Raw genomic sequence first — 19,551 nt, forward strand, 5'->3', positions numbered from 1 at the left:
ATCCTGCTCTGAAGGTAAATGGTTAATGTGGCCCCTGCAACATCCGCACACGAGCCCCCCAGCCCCATTGGTTGCACAGCAAGGACAGGATAATTCAGTCAGCCCTTCTTGGCCGGCAGGACCCTTAAGGAGGACACATGGGACTGGGGTATTGTGTGTCGGTAACCTGGTGTGACCATACAGCAAGAGCGGAGCACAAGAACAGAGCAGATACTGACCCAGGTGCAATCTACTACACTCCCATAAGCCGTTCTAGCAGCCCACACACAGGGGAAGGCTGCAAAGCAAATACACAGGAGGCGCCTGGTGTTGCCTATGGAGAGAGTCATTATATAGCAAACATGACCAGGGTGCTGATCACCTGACCCAGTCCCGTCGTGTGCATGTACAGCTGAGCACAGTGCCGGAACAGACCTCACCAGTCCTACCATCTTTGTATAGATCGTGGCTGAGCCGTTTACCATCTATACCAGGGATTTCCACTCACAGACCACTGGATTTTGTCGGGATTCCCTACTGGACTCCCATCTCTATAGTGGTGAGCCCCCTGCCTCAATAACATCCTGAGGCTAACACTGCATCCTATGTGGAAATCCCATTCAGGTTTGCAAGCTACTGTTATTCATCATCCCGCATTGCACTGACTTGTAACAACCCCATAGCGGCTTTCATTTCTTCTCAATACAAACTGTGCAGTTATTCCATCTATGCCTCACGGTGGCTCACATTGCTCTGTGAGTTAATCTATATGCACACGTCTGTACCCAGGGGCATAACCAGAGGTATGGGGGGGCCACATAGCAAAATTTCTGCGGGGTCCCCATAAGTCTGGCTATGCCCCCCCACACTCCCCGTCCTTCAACCCCCCACCCCTTACCTCCTGAGCACGGCGCGCCGCTACATCTCTCTTCACTGAAGCTGGGAGAAGGTGTGGCTGTGGTGCATGGATACACGCCTCCTCCCAGCATCTGTAAGTGAAAGAAGTATCAGAGGAGGGGGCCCGCAGCGCTGATGATCCGTGCATCAGACTGCTTCCTAGTCACATGCTGCAGTGTGCCTGTAACTAAAAAGAAGAGTTATGGTAAAACTTACCCTTGTTAACTCTCTTTCTTCGAAGTCCATAGGTTCCACAGGGAAGACAATGGGGTGTAGGTGGGACTTGGAGGACCGGACACCAACAGCAAAGCTTTTCAATCCCAGGATGCTGCAGTCCTTTCCTGTATACCCCGCCCACAGCCTGAGGACAACTCAGTTTTGATAACAAGCCCAAGGCAGGAGCAGGATAGGAGAGAAGGAAGACTGGTACACTGAGGAATCACACTCTCACACAGAGAAGCGAACAAGTGACCAAGAGAAGAAACCCATAGAAGCCAGGTGTGTCAGTGCGGGTGCCATGTGGACCCTATGGACTTTGAAGTAAGAGAATTAACAAGAGTACGTTTTACCATAACTCTCCTTTTCTTCTGTAGGGTCCATAGAGCTCCACAGGGAGACAATGGGGATGCCCCAAAGCAGTTGTTCAAGGGCGGGGACGCTCCTGAGCTAAGAACTTGTGCCCGAAGGAAGCATCCTGAGAGGCAAATGTATCAAAGGCATAGAACCTAAGAAAGGTGAGGACAGAAGACCACGTGGCCGCCTTGCATAGTTGTTCAGCAGAGGTGCCATGCCGGGCTGCCCACAAGGGACCCACTGAGCGAGTAGAATGAGCAGATTCTGTAGCTGGCACAGGAAGGCCAGTCTGCGCGTGAGCCTGTGAGATAGCAATGCGAATCCATCTGGCCAGAATCTGTTTGTTAGCTGGCCATCCCTTCTTATAGAATCCATATAAGATGAAGAGGGAGTCTGATTTCCTGATGGAACTAGTACGGTCCACGTAGATCATTAGAGCACGGACCACATCCAAAGAGGCCTCACCTGCCGAGAGGTCAGGTGATTGAAAGACCGGAACCACAATTTCCTCATTAATGTGGAAACGAGAAACCACTTTGGGAAAGAAGCCCGGGTGCGTTCTAAGAACAGCCCTGTCCCGATGAAAGCGACATGAAAGCGCCCCTAAATCAGACACCCTATGGACAGATGCTATAGCCAGAAGAATCAGAGTCTTCACAGTGAGCCACTAGACATCCACTAATTCCATGGGTTCAAATGGCGGTTCGTGGAGAACCACTGACAACTCCCACGGAGACACGGGGGGGACAAAGGGACTTTGTATATGTAGAACACCCTGCAGGAAAGTGTGAACATCCGATAGAGAAGCAATGCTGCACTGGAACCAGATGGACAGAGCAGAGAAGTGCACTTTCAGAGATGCTAGGTGGAGTCCAAGATCCAATCCAGCCTGAAGAAAGGCAAGTATTCTAGAAACCTTAAAAACTAGAGGGTCATAGTTTCTAGGGGCACAACACTGGAAATATTTATGCCATACCAGGTGATAAATCCTGTCAGAGACCGGTTTGCGAGCTCGGATCAAGGTCTGGACCACAGAGCTAGAAAATCCTTTAGACTTTAGGAGGGATGTCTCAAGAGCCAAGCTGTTAAAGACATCCGGGCCAGGTCCGGATGTAGACAGGGACCCTGAGACAACAGGTCTGATCGTAGAGGAAGTTGAAGAGGAATGACTATGGAGAGACTTTGAAGGTTGGCGTACCAAAGGCGTCTGGGCCAAGCCGGAGCTACCAATAGGACTGTGCCCCCTTTCTGTTTGAATTTCCGAAGAACTCGAGGGAAAAGGAGGGAAATGGAAAAGGAGGGAAAAGGTACGCCAACTGGAAGGACCATCTCACAGAAAATGCGTCCAAGAAGGCCGCATTGGGGTCCCTTGTCCTGGCTCCATACATTGGAAGTTTTTGGTTGTGTCTTGAGGCCATGAGATCCACACCTAGTAGACCCCATTTTTCCACCAGAAGCTGAAAGACTTCAGGAAGTAGAGACCACTCTCCTTCACGCATGTCGTGACGGCTGAGGAAATCCGCTTCCCAATTGAGAATTCCTGAGATGGACACTGCGGAGATGGCTGGGAGATGGCGTTCAGTCCATGTGAGAAGGCGAGACATTTCTGCCATTGCTGCCCGTCTTCGAGTGCCTCCTTGGTGATTGAGGTAGGCCACTGACATGGCGTTGTCTGACAGTGCTTGTACTGGCCTGCTCTGCAAAATATCCTGAACTGGAGTGAGAGCTCTGTGGATGGCTCGGAGTTCTAGGACGTTGATTGGCAAGACAACCTCGGCTGGAGTCCAGCGGCCCTGGAAGGTGTGCTGCCCGTTCACCACGCCCTACCCACGGAGGCTTGTGTCCGTGTTTAGGAGTACCCAGTCCGGGATCCAAAAGGGGTGTGCCTTGTTCAAGTGGGACGTCTGTAGCCACCAGGCTACGGACAGGCAAACCTCCGGGGAGAGGCTCATCATCAGGGTCTGAGCAGACGAGGCAGCCCGTTCCACCTGGAGAGGATCAGGTGTTGTAGGGGCCTGGAGTGAAACTGAACGAACTCCACCATGTCGAAGGTGGACACCATGTATCCCAGAGTCTGCATTGCAGAGTGAATTGACACTTGGCGACTGTGTAGTAGTCTGCGCCCTCGGTGCTGTAATACCGAAATTTTTTCTGTCGTTAGGAAGATTCTCTGAACATGAGAGTCCAGGAGGGCTCCCAGATGTACCATTCTTTGAGAAGGTGTCAAGAAAGACTTTTTCCAGTTGATCAGCCAACCGTGCGTTTGGCAATGGTTATCTGTAGATGGCGGTGATGAATTTCTGGGGAGCTGTCCAACAGCAAGAGATCATCTAAATATGGGAGCAGTCTGATCCCTTGACGACGAAGATAGGCTGCCGTAACTGCCATGATCTTGGTAAAGACCTGAGGAGCCGTTGAAAAGCCAAAAGGCAGAGCCTGAAAATGGTAATGTTGCAGTAGTATAGGCAAATGGAGATATTGTTGATGAGAAGGCGCTATAGGGACATGTAGGTAAGCGTCCTGAATGCCAAGAGACACCATAAAATCCCCAGGCTGCATAGCCAGGAAAATAGAGCGGAGGGTTTCCATATGAAACCTGGGCACCCTGATAAACTTGCTCAGAGACTTGAGGTTGAGGACAGGCCGCGAAGAGACCTGTTTAGCTTCTGAACTAAGAAAAGGGTAGCAGAATAGCCCTTCCCTTGCTGTGCGGAGGGGATGAGAATTATTACTCCTTAGAGCAGTAAGGACTGAATGGCCTTTTGTAACGGAAGAATGCTGGGGGGCTGGTCACCTCAGGAAGGATAGGGCATATCCGTGGGAGACCACTTCTCTTACCTGGACGTCTGTTGGTCCGACGTCAGAACTGGGCGAATTGAAGAAGTTGGCCTCCCACCTCCCTCAGAGTGAGGTCCGCCCTGTCAGGCTGAAGGCTTGTCCTCAAATTTGGTAGGTTGACGTCTAGGAGCCTAGGTCTGTTTGGTCCTAGGCTTGGAAGCCTTAGTTGATGCTTTGAAAAAGGACTGACCTTTAGCTTTTCCTTGAGGACGAAAGAACCGAAAGGATGACATCCGAGGCTTCACATTATATGCAGAGGGCAAGAACACAGTCTTGGAAGCTGCCAAGGTAGTCACAATTTTGTCCAATTCTGGGCCAAACAGGATATTCCCTGAATAAGGCAGAGACTCCAAAGCCTTTTTAGAGTCCGCATCTGCCTTCTATTTGTGAAGCCAAACAATACGACAGGCTACTACAGAAGTGGCAGATGCCTTGGAGGCTAGGAGAGCCCTATCCATAGCTGCTTCACCCAAATAGGAGGCTGCATCTCTAATGTGAGATATTTAGGACAGCTGTTCCCTCAAAGCATCAGAGGGAAATGTCTCTTCTAGGGCCTGTGCCCAACTCTCAATGGCCTTAGTCACCCAGGCCGTAGCCCTGGCAGGATGAGTAATAGCTCCTGTAATAGAGTATATGGATTTTAGACAATCGTCTATCCTTCTATCCGTAGTCTCCTTCAAGGAGGTTGCAGTATGGATAGGTAAGGTAGCATTCTTGACCAGAAGTGTTATGTGGGAATCCACTGCTGGGGGAACTTCCCATTTAGTGCAATCAATAGTGGGAAGAGGGTAAAAGGAACTTAAACGGTTAGGCAGCTGGCAAAACTACCTTCTATCACCTAAAGAGTGGCTGTTTTGCCTTAGGAGTGGGTTCTATCACTTCTATTTGAAGAATAGATTTTAGAGCTCTCACAAGTGCAGGTGTATTCAATTTAGAGGGGGGTTCCTCGTCTCCCAAAGGGGAGTCAGAATGAGAGAGGTCTGCGTCTTCTGTCTCCCCAGATAATAACTGAGAATCTGATAGCTGGGAGGACTGGGAAGATAACACAGCACGCTTAGTAGGTTTACTAGGTAAGGGTCTCTCTTTTTGCAGCATTTGCTGAAAAGCTGTAGAGGTATCCGCCAGACTCTGCACTGAGGCAGAAAGTATGTCTACCCATGGCAAAGGATTTGCAGGAAGTACCTGTTGTGGCCATCCCATAGGGGGAGCTACCCGAGAGACTATTAGATGGTCAGCAATTTTTGCCAGCACCTGTGAAAAAGTAGCCCAGGGTGGTTCCTGAGGAGAGGACACCGGGGCTGATGGGCCCGGGGCAGTATAACAAGATGCACAAAGACCATCCTGAAGAGGTCCTCTGAAGCTAAGCCTGCTGAGCAGGACTTACAAGACACCAGAGTGGGGGGAGCAGGCTGCTTGTTATTCTTGCCTCTGCCAGACATAGCTGCAAGGATAATGAAACACCCAATCTGGCACAGTGCAGTGAGCAACCCAGCTGTATGTGTAATATGGCACAGTGTAGTGCGCAACAGCGATATATAGTATGTGATAGCCCTCACAAATATATGGAGATGTGAGGTACAATGAACCCCTTATACCTTAGTATGCCAGGGTTATAGTGGAATAAAGGGAAAGATATAAGCTGACAGTCATATGAAAAAGAAAACAGACAGCAGCGCTACCATAAGTCACATACAATGCAGAATATACAATATAACTGCAGTGGGCACTAAAATCAACTACACAGACCGCAGTGGCTGGTAGGATATAGCTCTGTATGACCTGGCCCTGGGAGAGGTATACAGGGAGACCGGACCCAGCATTCCCGGAGACCCGAATGCAGAAAATGGCTGCCGTGAGTCTCAGAGGGGGCGGAGGGCGAGGGAGGAGCAGCAAGACCGCAGTTGAATGGCGCCCTGAGTTGAGGGAGGGGTCGCAGGGAGGGTGCCTTGTCCCCTATGCTGACTTTAACCACTGGGTCCCCTGGCTTTACATTTGCCCTGCACCAGTGCTTGTAATGCCCTGGTGGCCTAGTGGAGTCCCGGACAAACCGGTGTCCACATCAGCGCCTCTGCGTTACCTGCCCCTGGAGGTCCCGGCTGCAGTCTGGGGTCCGGGGAGCCTCACTATCTAGGTCCCCCTCAGAGACCCGCTGAGAGTACCTAGCCGAGGGCTGGTGTCACAGCGCCACAGAGGGTGATGGGCAGCAGTGCAGACATCTAGAGGACTGTCTCATGCTGCTGCTCAACAGTAAAATAAATTAAAATACAATAAAATCATAAAATAAGCTTGGGCTGCTTAATAGCAGCCCCCTGTTAAAACGGTGATCCAGCTCCTGCCGGACAGCAACAAGTTGCCATCAGGCTGTGGGCGGGGTATAGGGGGAAGGACCGGAGCATCCTGGGATTGAAAAGCTTTGCTGTTGGTGTCCGGTCCTCCAAGCCCCACCCACACCCATTGTCTCCCTGTGGACCCTATAGACCCTGAAGAAGAAAACGGTTTGCTGCACAGATCATCAGTGGCTTCTCCCCTTGTATTGCCGCTGAGGTGATCTGGTTGCAGGGGGAGGGGGGCCCTTGAGGTGCTATGGGCCCCATAGCAACCGCATCCCCTGCACCCACGGTAGTTACGTGCCTGTCTATACCATTATTTATTAATTAGTGTATAGGCTGCAGACGATATAGGATGCTGAGATTTATCTTATGCAAAGCAGGTTTTTTTTTTTTTTTTGTTTTTATGCATAAGTAAGAGTAGTACAGGAGTAGTACAGGAGTAGTACAGGAGTAGTACAGGAGTAGTACAGGAGTAGTACAGGAGTTGTACAGGAGTTGTACAGGAGTAGTACAGGAGTAGTACAGGAGTAGTACAGGAGTAGTACAGGAGTTGTACAGGAGTTGTACAGGAGTTGTACAGGTGTTATGCAGTACGATAACAGTCAACCTGACATATCTACTGCTGTAAAACTACTTTGGAGAAGCTGCGCTTCGGCCTCCCTCCAATTTAAACACCTGCTTACTCCATGTCCTGGACCCTAGTTACTAACCACCCTGCCTGGACACTGCGAGGAGATAACACTTGCCTGCTACACTTCTGACTGTTTTAGGTCTTTCCCTACGGCTCCAGCGGTCTATCCTGGGCACTCTCCCCAGCTGGACATCAGTGATCCGCTGCTGCTGTAGGCCGGGGACCTGTTCCCTGCACTTTGCTTAAAAAAGAAGCAGACTAGATGGTCCAAGTGGTTCGTATTCTGCTGTCAAATTCTATGGGGTGTATTTACTAAAGGTCCATTTAAATCGATCTAAATCAACGTTGAATTTCTGAAGCTAAATCACACCTTTACTGATTGAAACCAACCTTTAGTAAATGTACCCCAATGTTTCTATGTAGCCCTAAACTTATATCCTAACCCCTCTCCCTAGTACCCCAACCCAAATTATCTAACCCAACCCAAATATCCTAAAGGGGGAGACTAGATGGGACAAGTGGTTCTCAACTGAAGTCAAATTCTGTTTTCAGATTTCATTTCTTGTGTTATTTCTGCTCCTGGGAATTATTATTATTATTTATCATTGTTATAAGTTTTACACTCCCCATAGAGAAGAGGCAGCTATAGGGAATGAGAAAGATATAGCAGTTTTGTAACATTTATTTGTAAAGGATCAAACAATTATAATGTGAATGTTTCATCTTCTATACACTGGTCTCGCACAGACGGAGTACAATGAGAGCGATTCCGTTCAGGCGCAGTCCACACAACAGCCAGCACTATAGAGATTTAGCTCTATGGTAGTTGCAGCCTTCACCCTCATGAAACGCAGACTGTGCTAAATAATATTTACATAGAGGTTGCGTTTATCAATGTCCTCTATAGTGACGGCGAGACTAGCAGCATCCAGCACTGACGGAAAGCGCTCTCATGTTACCCGGTGCGTACGTGGTCAGGTGATTGGGCCTCTACAACTCGCGCATGTCAGGTTGCTCACCTCTCTTGCAGACGTGTTGCGGGACGTATCACTCTCTTCCTGCTGGGTGTCTCGGGAAGCCCGGGCACGACGCCCCATCCTCACTCCCTGCGGGTAGATATACTCATTACAGACAGCAGCAACTATATACAGTACTCAGAGAGCAAACTGCAGCCAACAGGTCACTGGCCGTCTTCCTAACATGTAACTGGCATCTACTGAAGACTAAGGGAGGCAGCCGTTCTGTCACCGGACTTTACAGAAATTATGGGCTGCATTCAACACTATCTGGGGCCTCGTATCTGCCAAACAGAGTGAGGAGTCCTGGAAGAGACCCCACAGTTGGTGACAGTAGGGGCTTTACCGACACTGACGTTCTCCTTACTAAATAATCCACAAGAGAGTCCCCAGCCGAAGCGTGATCATGTGTAGAATGAGCCGCACACTCATATCAGTGAGATAACATCGTACTAGCGCTAATGTATAAAACATTGAAATACCACTGGTAAATTTGCATGGGTCCGCATCCCATTTACAGGTCTCTACCCATAAGACCTAAGTGCAAGGCCTTGCCTGCATATTTTCTGTTTACATATGACAACCACTTGCTTTTCTATTGGTTTCATTGATCCTTCTATGTAAACCATTATTGTACCTTATAACAGAAAATGCTGATACTGTGTAGATAAAATAATCAGGCAATAAGAGACAGTGCCACCTAGTGGCCCTTTAACCCTACGCAGCCATATGAAGAGCCCGCAGTGACATCAGTATCACCGACCCCTTTAATTATTTTCAACTTCAGTAACAAAGGTTTGTGCTTGGTGTCTGACGTTATCTACTTACTTATTTCACGAGCCCGACAGTTTCCTGCTCTCTATGAAGTAAAAATCAGACACTTCTTGGTCCTATAGATCCCACTAAACCTCATCCACTATACATTAGTGTATTGTCCCTACACTCAGAAGGGAGCAGTAACAGGCCATGTTTTCCTGATCTCCTGGGAGTATGAATCAGACACATACTGGACCTATAGATGCCATTACACCCCATCCACAATGCAGTATATCAGCGTTTCCTCATCTTGGCTGTTGGGCATGATTTCCCAGTCCCCTATCGGGGAAAACTAGACTATTAAATTGGATCTGCAAATGAAACATATCTGAATAGACGTGCACATAAACAGGTTAAGTTCACTGTATCACACGTCTGAGGGCCGGATTCAATTAGAGAAAAGTGCCGTTTGGAGATAAGTTTCCGCGGATTCTGACTTTCCGCATGTTTTCAAAGTATCTCCATATTCAATTCCAGGAGGATTTCGCCTAAGTGGAAACTCAATGCATTGTAATAGGCGGAAAAGTATCTCCTATGAATAGTGGTCAAAAAAAGTGCAAAATCGTTCTTTTGGGGTACAAACGTGGGGAAAAGACTCAGAACCCTCAGGACAGCCCCCAAAGGACAAATCAGCAACAAAAATAAATATAAACTACATCAGAACACCCCAAAAAAGTACTTTCATTTTGGGGGGCGAAAAAGTAAAAAGTGGGGCGACAAGCATAAAAACTAGCGAAATAGACTTCTTGGGGGTCTGCAAGGAGGGGGTCAGGTATTTTTAGGATTGCAGGTGCGTTTTTGAAAGTCTTTAAAAGTTCACTAAAGAGCCATAAAAATATGCTAGCACCCATTTTCAAGTACCCCAAATTTGACTGGACTACTTATCTTCACCAAAAACTACAGCTTTATGCCATTCTTCACCACTTTTACACAGACACTAATAAGAAGCTATTTAAACTACTCAAGTACCCCAAACACTTTTATTAGGGCTATTAGTACATATCTACATTGTCTCCCTGTGTTAGTGCATCTTTTTTAGGGGTACAGACTGATTTCCCCAATTCTGGCAATACTTTCCACCTGTTCCGCATTCGCCGCTTTCCGTTTTCTCCTGTTTAGGAATTTAATAGGGCGAAAAGCGGAGTGCGCACGGAAAGTTATCACCTCTGAAACAGGCGAAGGAGGCGGAAAGTCGGACAGGCAAAACTTTTTTGACTTTTCGCCTCTAACTGAACACGGGCCTGAGTCAGATATATCCCATACAGGAGTATTAGTCACACGTCTCAGTCAGATATATCCCATACAGGAGTATTAGTCACACGTCTCAGTCAGATATATCCCATACAGGAGTATTAGTCATAATAATCTACACCATGTCACCAGAGTCTCCTGCATCTCATACCATCCTACACCATGTCACCACAGCCCCCTGCATCTCATACCATCCTACACCATGTCACCACAGCCTCCTGATTCTCATACCATCCTACACCATGTCACCACAGCCTCCTGCATCTCATACCATCCTACACCATGTCACCATAGCCTCCTGATTCTCATACCATCCTACACCATGTCACCACAGCCTCCAGCATCTCATACCATCCTACACCATGTCACCACAGCCTCCAGCATCTCATACCATCCTACATCATGTCACCACAGCCCCCTGCATCTCATACCATCCTACACCATGTCACCACAGCCTCCTGCATCTCATACCATCCTACACCATGTCACCACAGCCTCCTGCATCTCATACCAACCTACACCATGTCACCCCAGCATCTCATACCATCCTACACCATGTCACCCCAACCCCCTGCATCTCATAACAACCTACACCATGTCACCACAGCCCCCTGCCTCTCATACCATCCTACACCATGTCACCCCAGCCCCCCGCATCTCATCACAAGCTACACCATGTCACCACAGCCCCTTGCATCTCATACCATCCTACACCATGTCACCCCAGCCCCCTGCATCACATAACAACCTACACCATGTCACCACAGCACCCCGCATCTCATACCATCCTACACCATGTCACCACAGCCTCCTGCATCTCATACCATCCTACACCATGTCACCACAGCCCCCTGCCTCTCATACTATCCTACACCATGTCACCACAGCCCCTTGCATCACATAACAACCTACACCATGTCACCCCAGCCCCCCGCATCTCATACCATCCTACACCATGTCACCACAGCCCCTGCATCTCATACCATCCTACACCATATCACTCCAGCATCTCATACCAACCTACACCATGTCACCACAGTCCCTGCATCTCATACCAACCTACACCATGTCACCACAGCCCCCTGCATCTCATAAACACCTACGCCATGTCACCATAGCCTCCTGAATCTCATAACAACCTACACCATGTCACCCCATGGTGACATGGTGTAGGTTATGCCCTTCTGCTCCACGGGAAGTCTCTGTCCTCCCTGAGCTCACCTTAGGACACCTGCGTTACGGTTTGACAGGTGTACTGCCCCAGTTAAACTCCCCACCTGCCACTGTCCCCGGAGCACCCCATCTTATAACTACCTACGCCATGTCACAACTACTACTGCTACCCTTCAGCTAGCTGTGGCCCGGCCACTTAGATGTGCTGGGAAGGGCAGGAGGATTATGGATGAGAGATTTGTATTTGCAGCTACCGTAAGCATTATCCGCAGTATGTCCCAGGGGCTGGGGCACCTGGGCATATTTCTGCAGCCTCCATGAGCACCCCTCCCAGCAATGCACAATGTACCCTGTATTTTTCTGGGCTTCCTGTTGATCTTCCTCGTCGTGGTGCCCCTGTCCGAGAACAGCACTGACTTCCATGGGAGGTGCCTCCTGTTCAGCAGGAGTAGGAGGGGGGGACTGAGTGAGAAAAATCACGGAGAGGGAATTGGTGGCCGGATGTCCGCCTGCAGGTCCAGCGTAGGGATGGACATCGGAATCCGATGGTTACTGTTGATGCTTTTAACATTAGATGGTGGCGGTCTGATGTTTACCACCATCAAATGGAAATCATTCAATGGTGTTCCAATGGTTGTTGATTTTGTTTATTTCTGATAGCTATGCCTCCCCTGGCTCCTTCCTGGCTACGCTGTCTGCATCAGGGCATCTTCATGGATTCGTTGGAGACTGTCTCTCACTCTCTGTCTGCCTCAGACGTGACCCTGCTTAGTCCTCGACTCTCTCCCCTCTCTAAGCTGCTGCTAAGCAACAGGGCACATTGCTATCTTTGAATGGCTCTCACTAACTCAGAGAGCTAATCAAAGCGCAGCCCTCTGCTCTGCAGCAGCAGTCAGTCACTCACTCACACAGCACAAGTTATTTCTGTGAATTAATTCATTCCAAGACTCAGTTTCAGATTCTGTCTTGCTGTTTCAGCACCCTGACCAGCTGCTATACAGCTGATTGGTGCAAGATTTTTTTCTGTAACTTTGCTTCACTAAAATGGTCACTGCTCGGCTCCCTTTTGTCAAAGATTAATGGTTCATACACCTAAACCTTCCTCCACAAATGCTGTATAGAATAGTGAAAACCCCATCAAAATATGTCCAGTGGTTCAAGAGATTAGCCTGAACGAAGAGGCAGACCCCTAAACCGGGGACTTTACTTTATATATACATAGATAAAATATGGCAATTTATAGGTTCCAGTGTAGAAGACATTTCAAAATTGGTTATTTACACTCATCTAGCTTGTACTGGGAAATACCTCAATTTACTGAGAACAGCCTGGATTCTTCTTGGCATAGATACAACAAGGTGCTGGGAATGTTCCTTCTGGCTCATGGGGACATGACAGCATCACACAGCTGATGTAGATTTCCCAGCTGCACCTCTATGCTGCAGATCTCGTTCCCCCACATCCCAAAGCTACTCTGTTATACTGAGATCTGAGGGCTACGGTCACTGGTGTACACTGATCTACCCTTTAGAATGTAAGATCTCACAAGCAGGGCCCTCTTCCCTCATGTGCTTCATTTTCCTTACTTATACTTTCATCTACTTTCTTACTCCCCATAAGGGCACCTAACACTTGGTTGCTGACGCCCTGCTGCTTATTTTCAGTGTTACGATTACTATTGCAGCAATGTGTATAAACCATGTTCTTGTCCTGTATTGTATTGTACTGTAAGTCACTTGCTTCTTGTTCACTTATTTGTACACAGGGCCTGATTCAGACCTGCTCGCTAAATGCGGCTGCTCGCTCCCAGCATATGGAAATTCAGATAAGTGATGTCAAGGCAGGCGCTCACACGGCAAGGGATAAGCACGCCCACTATGTCTTGGCGAGCGATCACTTTGCGTTTACAGACGCCCACCAACCTGTCTTTAGCCGCCCACTAGCGCACGTCATCTCCAGGAAGAATATACAACCATCGGTACATCGGGTTCCATCGGATCTGACAGCAGCGCTTCCGGTAGACTGTACCCTACTGCAAGCACTGCGAGCACTTCAGTGCATAATTCAACCAAGTGACGTGTCCTATGATGCTGGCTGTTAATTATGCACGCCTCTGAAACGGCGTTGAAACACTCAGGCACGCCTGGGTCCGCAACTCCACTCCCGTTACTACTGCCCTGCCCCTGTTACCACCCACAAACGGCCTTTCCAGTCACTGGGCTGTCTTTGCAGGGCGAGCGAGCGCGCGCATCCCGATCGCTCGTACTAGTTTGCGCACGGCGATCTATACGCATGCCCACAATTGCAAACATCGCCAGCAACGAGCGATCGCTTGCTAGGAGAGCAGGTCTGAATCAGGTCCATAGTGTGTACCAGGCTTTAGATCACATTTATTCAATATTTTTAGTGTTCCTTCTAGCTCCGGCAGCAGGCAGGGCGCCGGAGCTAGAGAGGGCAATCTTGTGCGCGCGCCCGAAAAGGGGGTGTGGTTATGAAAAGGGGGCATGTCTATAAGACGCGTCCCCTTTTCGTCATACTTGGGGGCGTGCCCGGCACTTACGGACATGCCGGGCAGCCCCCAAGCGCTGCAGAAAGGGAGAATAGATGCCGGGCGCATGCGCCCGGCGTCTATTCTCCGGCGGTGACCGGGTCACCGCATGTTTGTCCACCCGCGGGACACTGCGTCCCACGGGTGAGAACGGCTCCCGCAGGCTGTTAGGCAGGGCGCTTTTTGCCCTCCTCCTGGAGGGCAGGGTGCTTTTTGCCCTCCAGAAGGAGGGCAGGGTGCCGCGCCCCGCTAAAACAGCCTAGCGGGAACGTTAATTTTGTTTTTTAATCTGAACAACTAAACCTGTTGATCATGTCTGAATGTATAGCAGACACTGAAATGAGGAGATCTATTGGTACAAGTACATCAGGAACTGAGATGTGGTTATATATAAGTCCCAGTATACCAGGTGCTGACATGCAGAGATCTATAGGTTCCAGTATACTTAGCACTGACATATAATGATATATGGGTCCCATGCACTGACATGTGGTGATCTATAAATTCCAGTATACTGCACACTGGCCTATGGTGATCTATAGGTACTAGAATACCAGGCACTGACATATAGTAATCTATAGGTACCAGAATTCCAGACACTGACATATAGTAATCTATAGGTACCAGAATTCCAGACACTGACATATAGTAATCTATAGGTACCAGAATTCCAGACACTGACATATAGTAATCTATAGATACCAGACACTGACATATAGTAATCTATAGGTACCAGAATACCAGACACTGACATATAGTAATCTATAGGTACCAGAATACCAGACACTGACATATAGTAATCTATAAATACCAGACACTGACATATAGTAATCTATAGGTACCAGAATTCCAGACACTGACATATAGTAATCTATAGATACCAGACACTGACATATAGTAATCTATAGGTACCAGAATACCAGACACTGACATATAGTAATCTATAGGTACCAGAATACCAGACACTGACATATAGTAATCTATAGGTACCAGAATACCAGACACTGACACATAGTAATCTATAGGTACCAGAATACCAGACACTGACATATAGTAATCTATAGGTACCAGAATACCAGACACTGACATGTAGTAATCTATAGGTACCAGAATTCCAGACACTGACGCATAGTAATCTATAGGTACAATACCAGATACTGACATGTGGAGATCTATAGGTCCCAGTACACTATGCACAGGCTGACAGGCATAGGTACCAGTACACCATGCACTGACATGTGGAGAGCTATAGGTCCCAGTACACTATGCACTGACAGGTGTAGATATATAGGGTCCCAGTATGTCATGCACTGACACGTAGAGATCTATAGATACCAGTACACTATGTACTGACAGGTGCGCCCCACTATACCAGACACTGACATATGGAATACACCTATTCGTCCAGACATATTGTCATGTACAAACATCTCACCGTGGACCTCCGACTCTCTCCCAGCTCCAGAACATCCTCCATGTCTATATATGATCCAGGAAAATAACACTATGCTGTAACCATAGCAACAGAGCCGCTCTCACCGGAAATCACAGCAATCAAACCGGACATCCGGAAGCAAGTAACGCAGTGCAGTCATGTGTATACACAAGAGCCAGCGCCATCTAGTGTATGTTCTTCTTAGTGCAGCGACCTGTTTGATCCCGTGTCTGTCCCTTTGCCAGTAGCAGAAGCAGTCCCCACCTGCGCATGTGCACTGCAGACCTCTCTCCCTCTCAAGGCCCTGGTGACCATGCCGCCATTTTATGTAAATAAGGCTCTCTATTCATAAATGATATTCCTATAAGTATAGCAGATTTGCATACTTTTATTGTAAGATTTGTTATGTTCTGTAGTGATTCAGGTACATCAGTGGTTCTCAAATTCGGTCCTCAGGACCCCCACACAGGTCACATTTCCCTAGTCACCCAGCAGGTGCACAGGTGTATTCATTACTCATTGACACATTTTAAAAGATCTACAGGTGGATCTAATTATTTAACTTGCAATTCTGTGATGAGACCTGGAAAACATGCACTGTTTGGGGTCCTGAGGACCGAGTAGAGAACCTGTGAGGTAGACTCATCTGTGAGCGGAATGAAACGTAAGCCAGGGCGCCCAGCAAAGCTCCAATCCCAGCTGACACAGACCCTCCAACATGACCTGTTCCATTAGGTACAAAATGCTCTGCTCATGGACTTCCCTCTTAATGTGTGATTACAGACACCTGTGCTGAAACACCAGTCTCATCAATTACCTAGCTTAACACAGGTGACGGCAATCATAGATTAGGTGGGACGTCCAGGAGCAGAGCATTGTGTACCTAATGGAATGGGTCATGTTGGAGAGTAGGCTGACAGGGGTCTATTTACTAAAGGCCCCTATACATCAGAGATTGATTGCAGCAATCGTGCAATTTGCAATCGATTGTGTATAAAAATCTTTCCCTTTTTCAATCGATTGTGGCATCTCTGCAATCAGCAATCGATTGAAAAAGGGAAAGATTTTTATACACAATCGATTGCAAATTGCACGATTGCTGCAATCAGTCTCTGATGTATGGGGGCCTTTTGCTGTGTTAGGAGATAAAGTGAATCGTGATAAGGTACCAGCCAATCAGCTCCTAACTGCCATTTTTCAAACACAGCCTGTGACATGGCAGGAGCTGATTGGCTGGTACCTTATCACTGTATCTCCTAACAGCTTAGTAAATAGACCCCACAAAATTGTCATTGTGCATGCGCTGCATATCCTCCAACATGACCCCTTCCATCAGGTACACAATGCTCTGCTCCTGCACTTCCCATCCTAATCTATGATTGCCATCACCTGTGTTAATATAGTTAATTGATGAGATGGGTGTTTCAGCACAGGTGGCAGCAATCAGAAATAAATGGAAATCCAGGAGCAGAGCATTTTGCACCTGTTGGAAGGAGCCATGTTGGAGAGTCTGGCGCTGGAGAGCGATGGGCAATGCATGCGCGTTTCATTTTAGAAATGAGAATAAAGCAAAACTTTTACATCCTGAAAAAAAACTTTATTATTAATAATCGAACAAAATAGACATACATTGGAAAAATAACAAATACGTACGTTATATATGGCAACTTAATACAAATGTGTAATATTATTACATTTACAATATGAATCATTACAGTAATGCTGTATTGTGCATAATCAATGTTTATTTACTTCACCAATGTTTTCTCATAAAAAAAAATTCCTGTTTAGACAATTATTACTCTTAAACAATGTATGTGGTTTGCCCAAAATTCAATATACCAAGTAGAAAAAATTGTATCTATAACCCAGCGCTATAATAATAAATATTGAATTAATCCATAAATTATTTCTACAGCAGCAAAGAAAAAAAAGTGCCTGTGGGTGCACAATACCACCTGAAAAGGTGTAACAAGAGAATACAAAAGGATATATCTATGCGCTATAATCTGCCAAATTTGTGAACAGTATGGAATGAATCATGCACTAATTAAGTGGTATAAAACACATTTAATATAAATACATAACAAACAAACGTAAATGACCGGTCATAGTATAAATAAAAAACAGATACATATATTCAATAGATCTCTTTGGAAAACTGTCTATTGTGTGAATATTTAAGCACACTTAAAGAGGTGGATCTAATATATACAGTCATAAATGAACCCAATCAGTTGGGAATAGGGATATTAGCATGTCCACAGTTGTAGATGATAATAATAGTAGATAATGTCAAAGCGCTCAATAGAAACAGTAAGTATCAAAGCATATAGAATTGAGCTCCGTGGAGCTTCATACCATCAGGTAGATAAAAACGGTGATCTCCCCAGAGGGCTTGGAAGTCCGCACGCATGCAGATGGACTAAAAGAAGGGGGGAGGCGCCCTTCAGGGAGAGACCCGATGCAATGGGTGTGAGCGGCAGATGAAAGGAGCTCCAGCCACATCTCGATCCCGGCCTCTACCCTCAAGAACTGCAGCCAATTTCTCAGTTTCTCCTCGTCGGATAAGGTAAGTGGGTATATAGCTTTATCCCAGCGGGTCCACAGACAATCCTCTGACACGTTTCGCTCCACAGAATAGGGGCTTTATCAAAAACAAAACTCAATATAAACATGTAACACAGCACATAATTAGAAGCTGAGGTTTCATCATCACACTGGTTGTCTGCTACCTGCCCTGACCTTTGGACTATACACTGGTTGTCTGCCTCCTTTCCTGACCCCTGGACTCTATCATTTATCTAACCTGCCATTATCCTCCCTGTTGTTTTCACTGCTAAGTCACATCATCATTTATTATGGTAATCAAACACACTCTCAAGTAGACTGTGAGTTCCCTCCATTAATGTCCAGTCCTTTTCTAAAACTCTTGGGATGATGAGACCTTACTGATTTTAGCTGAAGACCTGGTGGCATCCAAGTACAAGAATGGTGGCTTCTTGAACTGTGCGAGGAAGTGGACACAAAAGCAAAAAGCCCAACCTCCAAATGAATTAAGGGAGATTTTAGGGACTGCTAATAGTCCTTCATCTGCAGATGGATATAAGCAACTGGGAATCAGGTACCTTTGACCATAGTTATGTAGGGCTTTCAGTCAGTAAGCCAATCATTAAATAGTTTTGCCATCTTACAAGCAGCCAGTGAAGGGAGTGGAGAATGGGTGCTGTGATGCAGGAACAAGGCTGGTTAGGTAATAGCCTGGTTGCTGTATATTGTATATCATAGGTTCTATCACACAGTTGATAAAATGGACTTTCTCCTCAGAGTGGATAGTGAAAGCAGGACCATGTTCATTTGATCAAAAATAAGCAAGAATTACAGATAGCATTTGAAGGAATCTCCAGTCTCTCTCCACAGTATTTTGCATTCAATAGATTTTCTTGGCAAATAATGTAGCACACCAGGGATATGGCACAAGGCAGGGCTTACCACTCTCATCTTCCACCTGTTACCTCTTGCAGGCAGAATATGGTCTAAGCGGAACATTAATGTTCTTCAAATAGCCCCATATCAATACAAAATCTCGCTTTCAGTATATTTTGTGTTGCTTACTCCAACCAACCCAAAAATCTCCTTCCCAAGCTTGTTTCAATATTGGACAGTTCCGGCACTTTATCAGATTACAAAGTTAATAACTCCCAAATCAGAAGCTCCAGAACTTATTCTATTTTTTTTAAAAACCCTTCCCATATACTGTATATCTAAAAAATACGTTCCAAACACACTGTAGTGTATGTATATGGGCTGGTAAGAATAGAGATTGATTCTGTTAAAATGACCATCAACAGGAAGCTTATGTTACGATTCGAGAATCTTGTTGGCTCGGGGAAGTAACCTTAGGGCTAGCCTCATTTTCAGGAGACTGGATGAAGCTGGGCGGTTTTAGGACACTCCTCCTCATGCAGACCTGTTACTACAACCATGGCCAAAAGTTTTGAGAATGACACAAGTATTGGTTCTCGCAAAGTTTGCTGCTTCAGTGTTTTTAGACCTTTTTGTCA

At 46.9% G+C, this 19,551-nt stretch overlaps 1 protein-coding gene across 2 annotated transcripts in view; it reads right to left on the bottom strand.

Annotated features, from left to right (window-relative positions):
• The window catches only part of IFT43 (intraflagellar transport 43), a 72,680-nt gene extending 57,049 nt beyond the window's left edge, over window positions 1-15,631 (bottom strand). Inside the window, exons 1-2 of one of the 2 annotated variants that reach the window (XM_088447447.1) lie at window positions 15,488-15,631; window positions 8,268-8,354 (exon numbers count right to left, since the gene is read on the bottom strand). In XM_088447447.1, the coding sequence (XP_088303573.1) occupies window positions 8,268-8,354; window positions 15,488-15,529 (129 nt within the window). In that variant the 5' untranslated portion in view covers window positions 15,530-15,631. The remainder of the gene's footprint in view (window positions 1-8,267; window positions 8,355-15,487) is intronic. The other variant, XM_088447446.1, reaches the window with a different exon arrangement.
• Between the last annotated feature and the right edge of the window lie 3,920 nt (window positions 15,632-19,551).

The sequence above is a fragment of the Taudactylus pleione genome, unplaced genomic scaffold, assembly GCF_031769625.1.
Source record: "Taudactylus pleione unplaced genomic scaffold, aTauple2 ptg000433l, whole genome shotgun sequence".
In the NCBI taxonomy this organism is placed as follows: domain Eukaryota; kingdom Metazoa; phylum Chordata; class Amphibia; order Anura; family Myobatrachidae; genus Taudactylus; species Taudactylus pleione.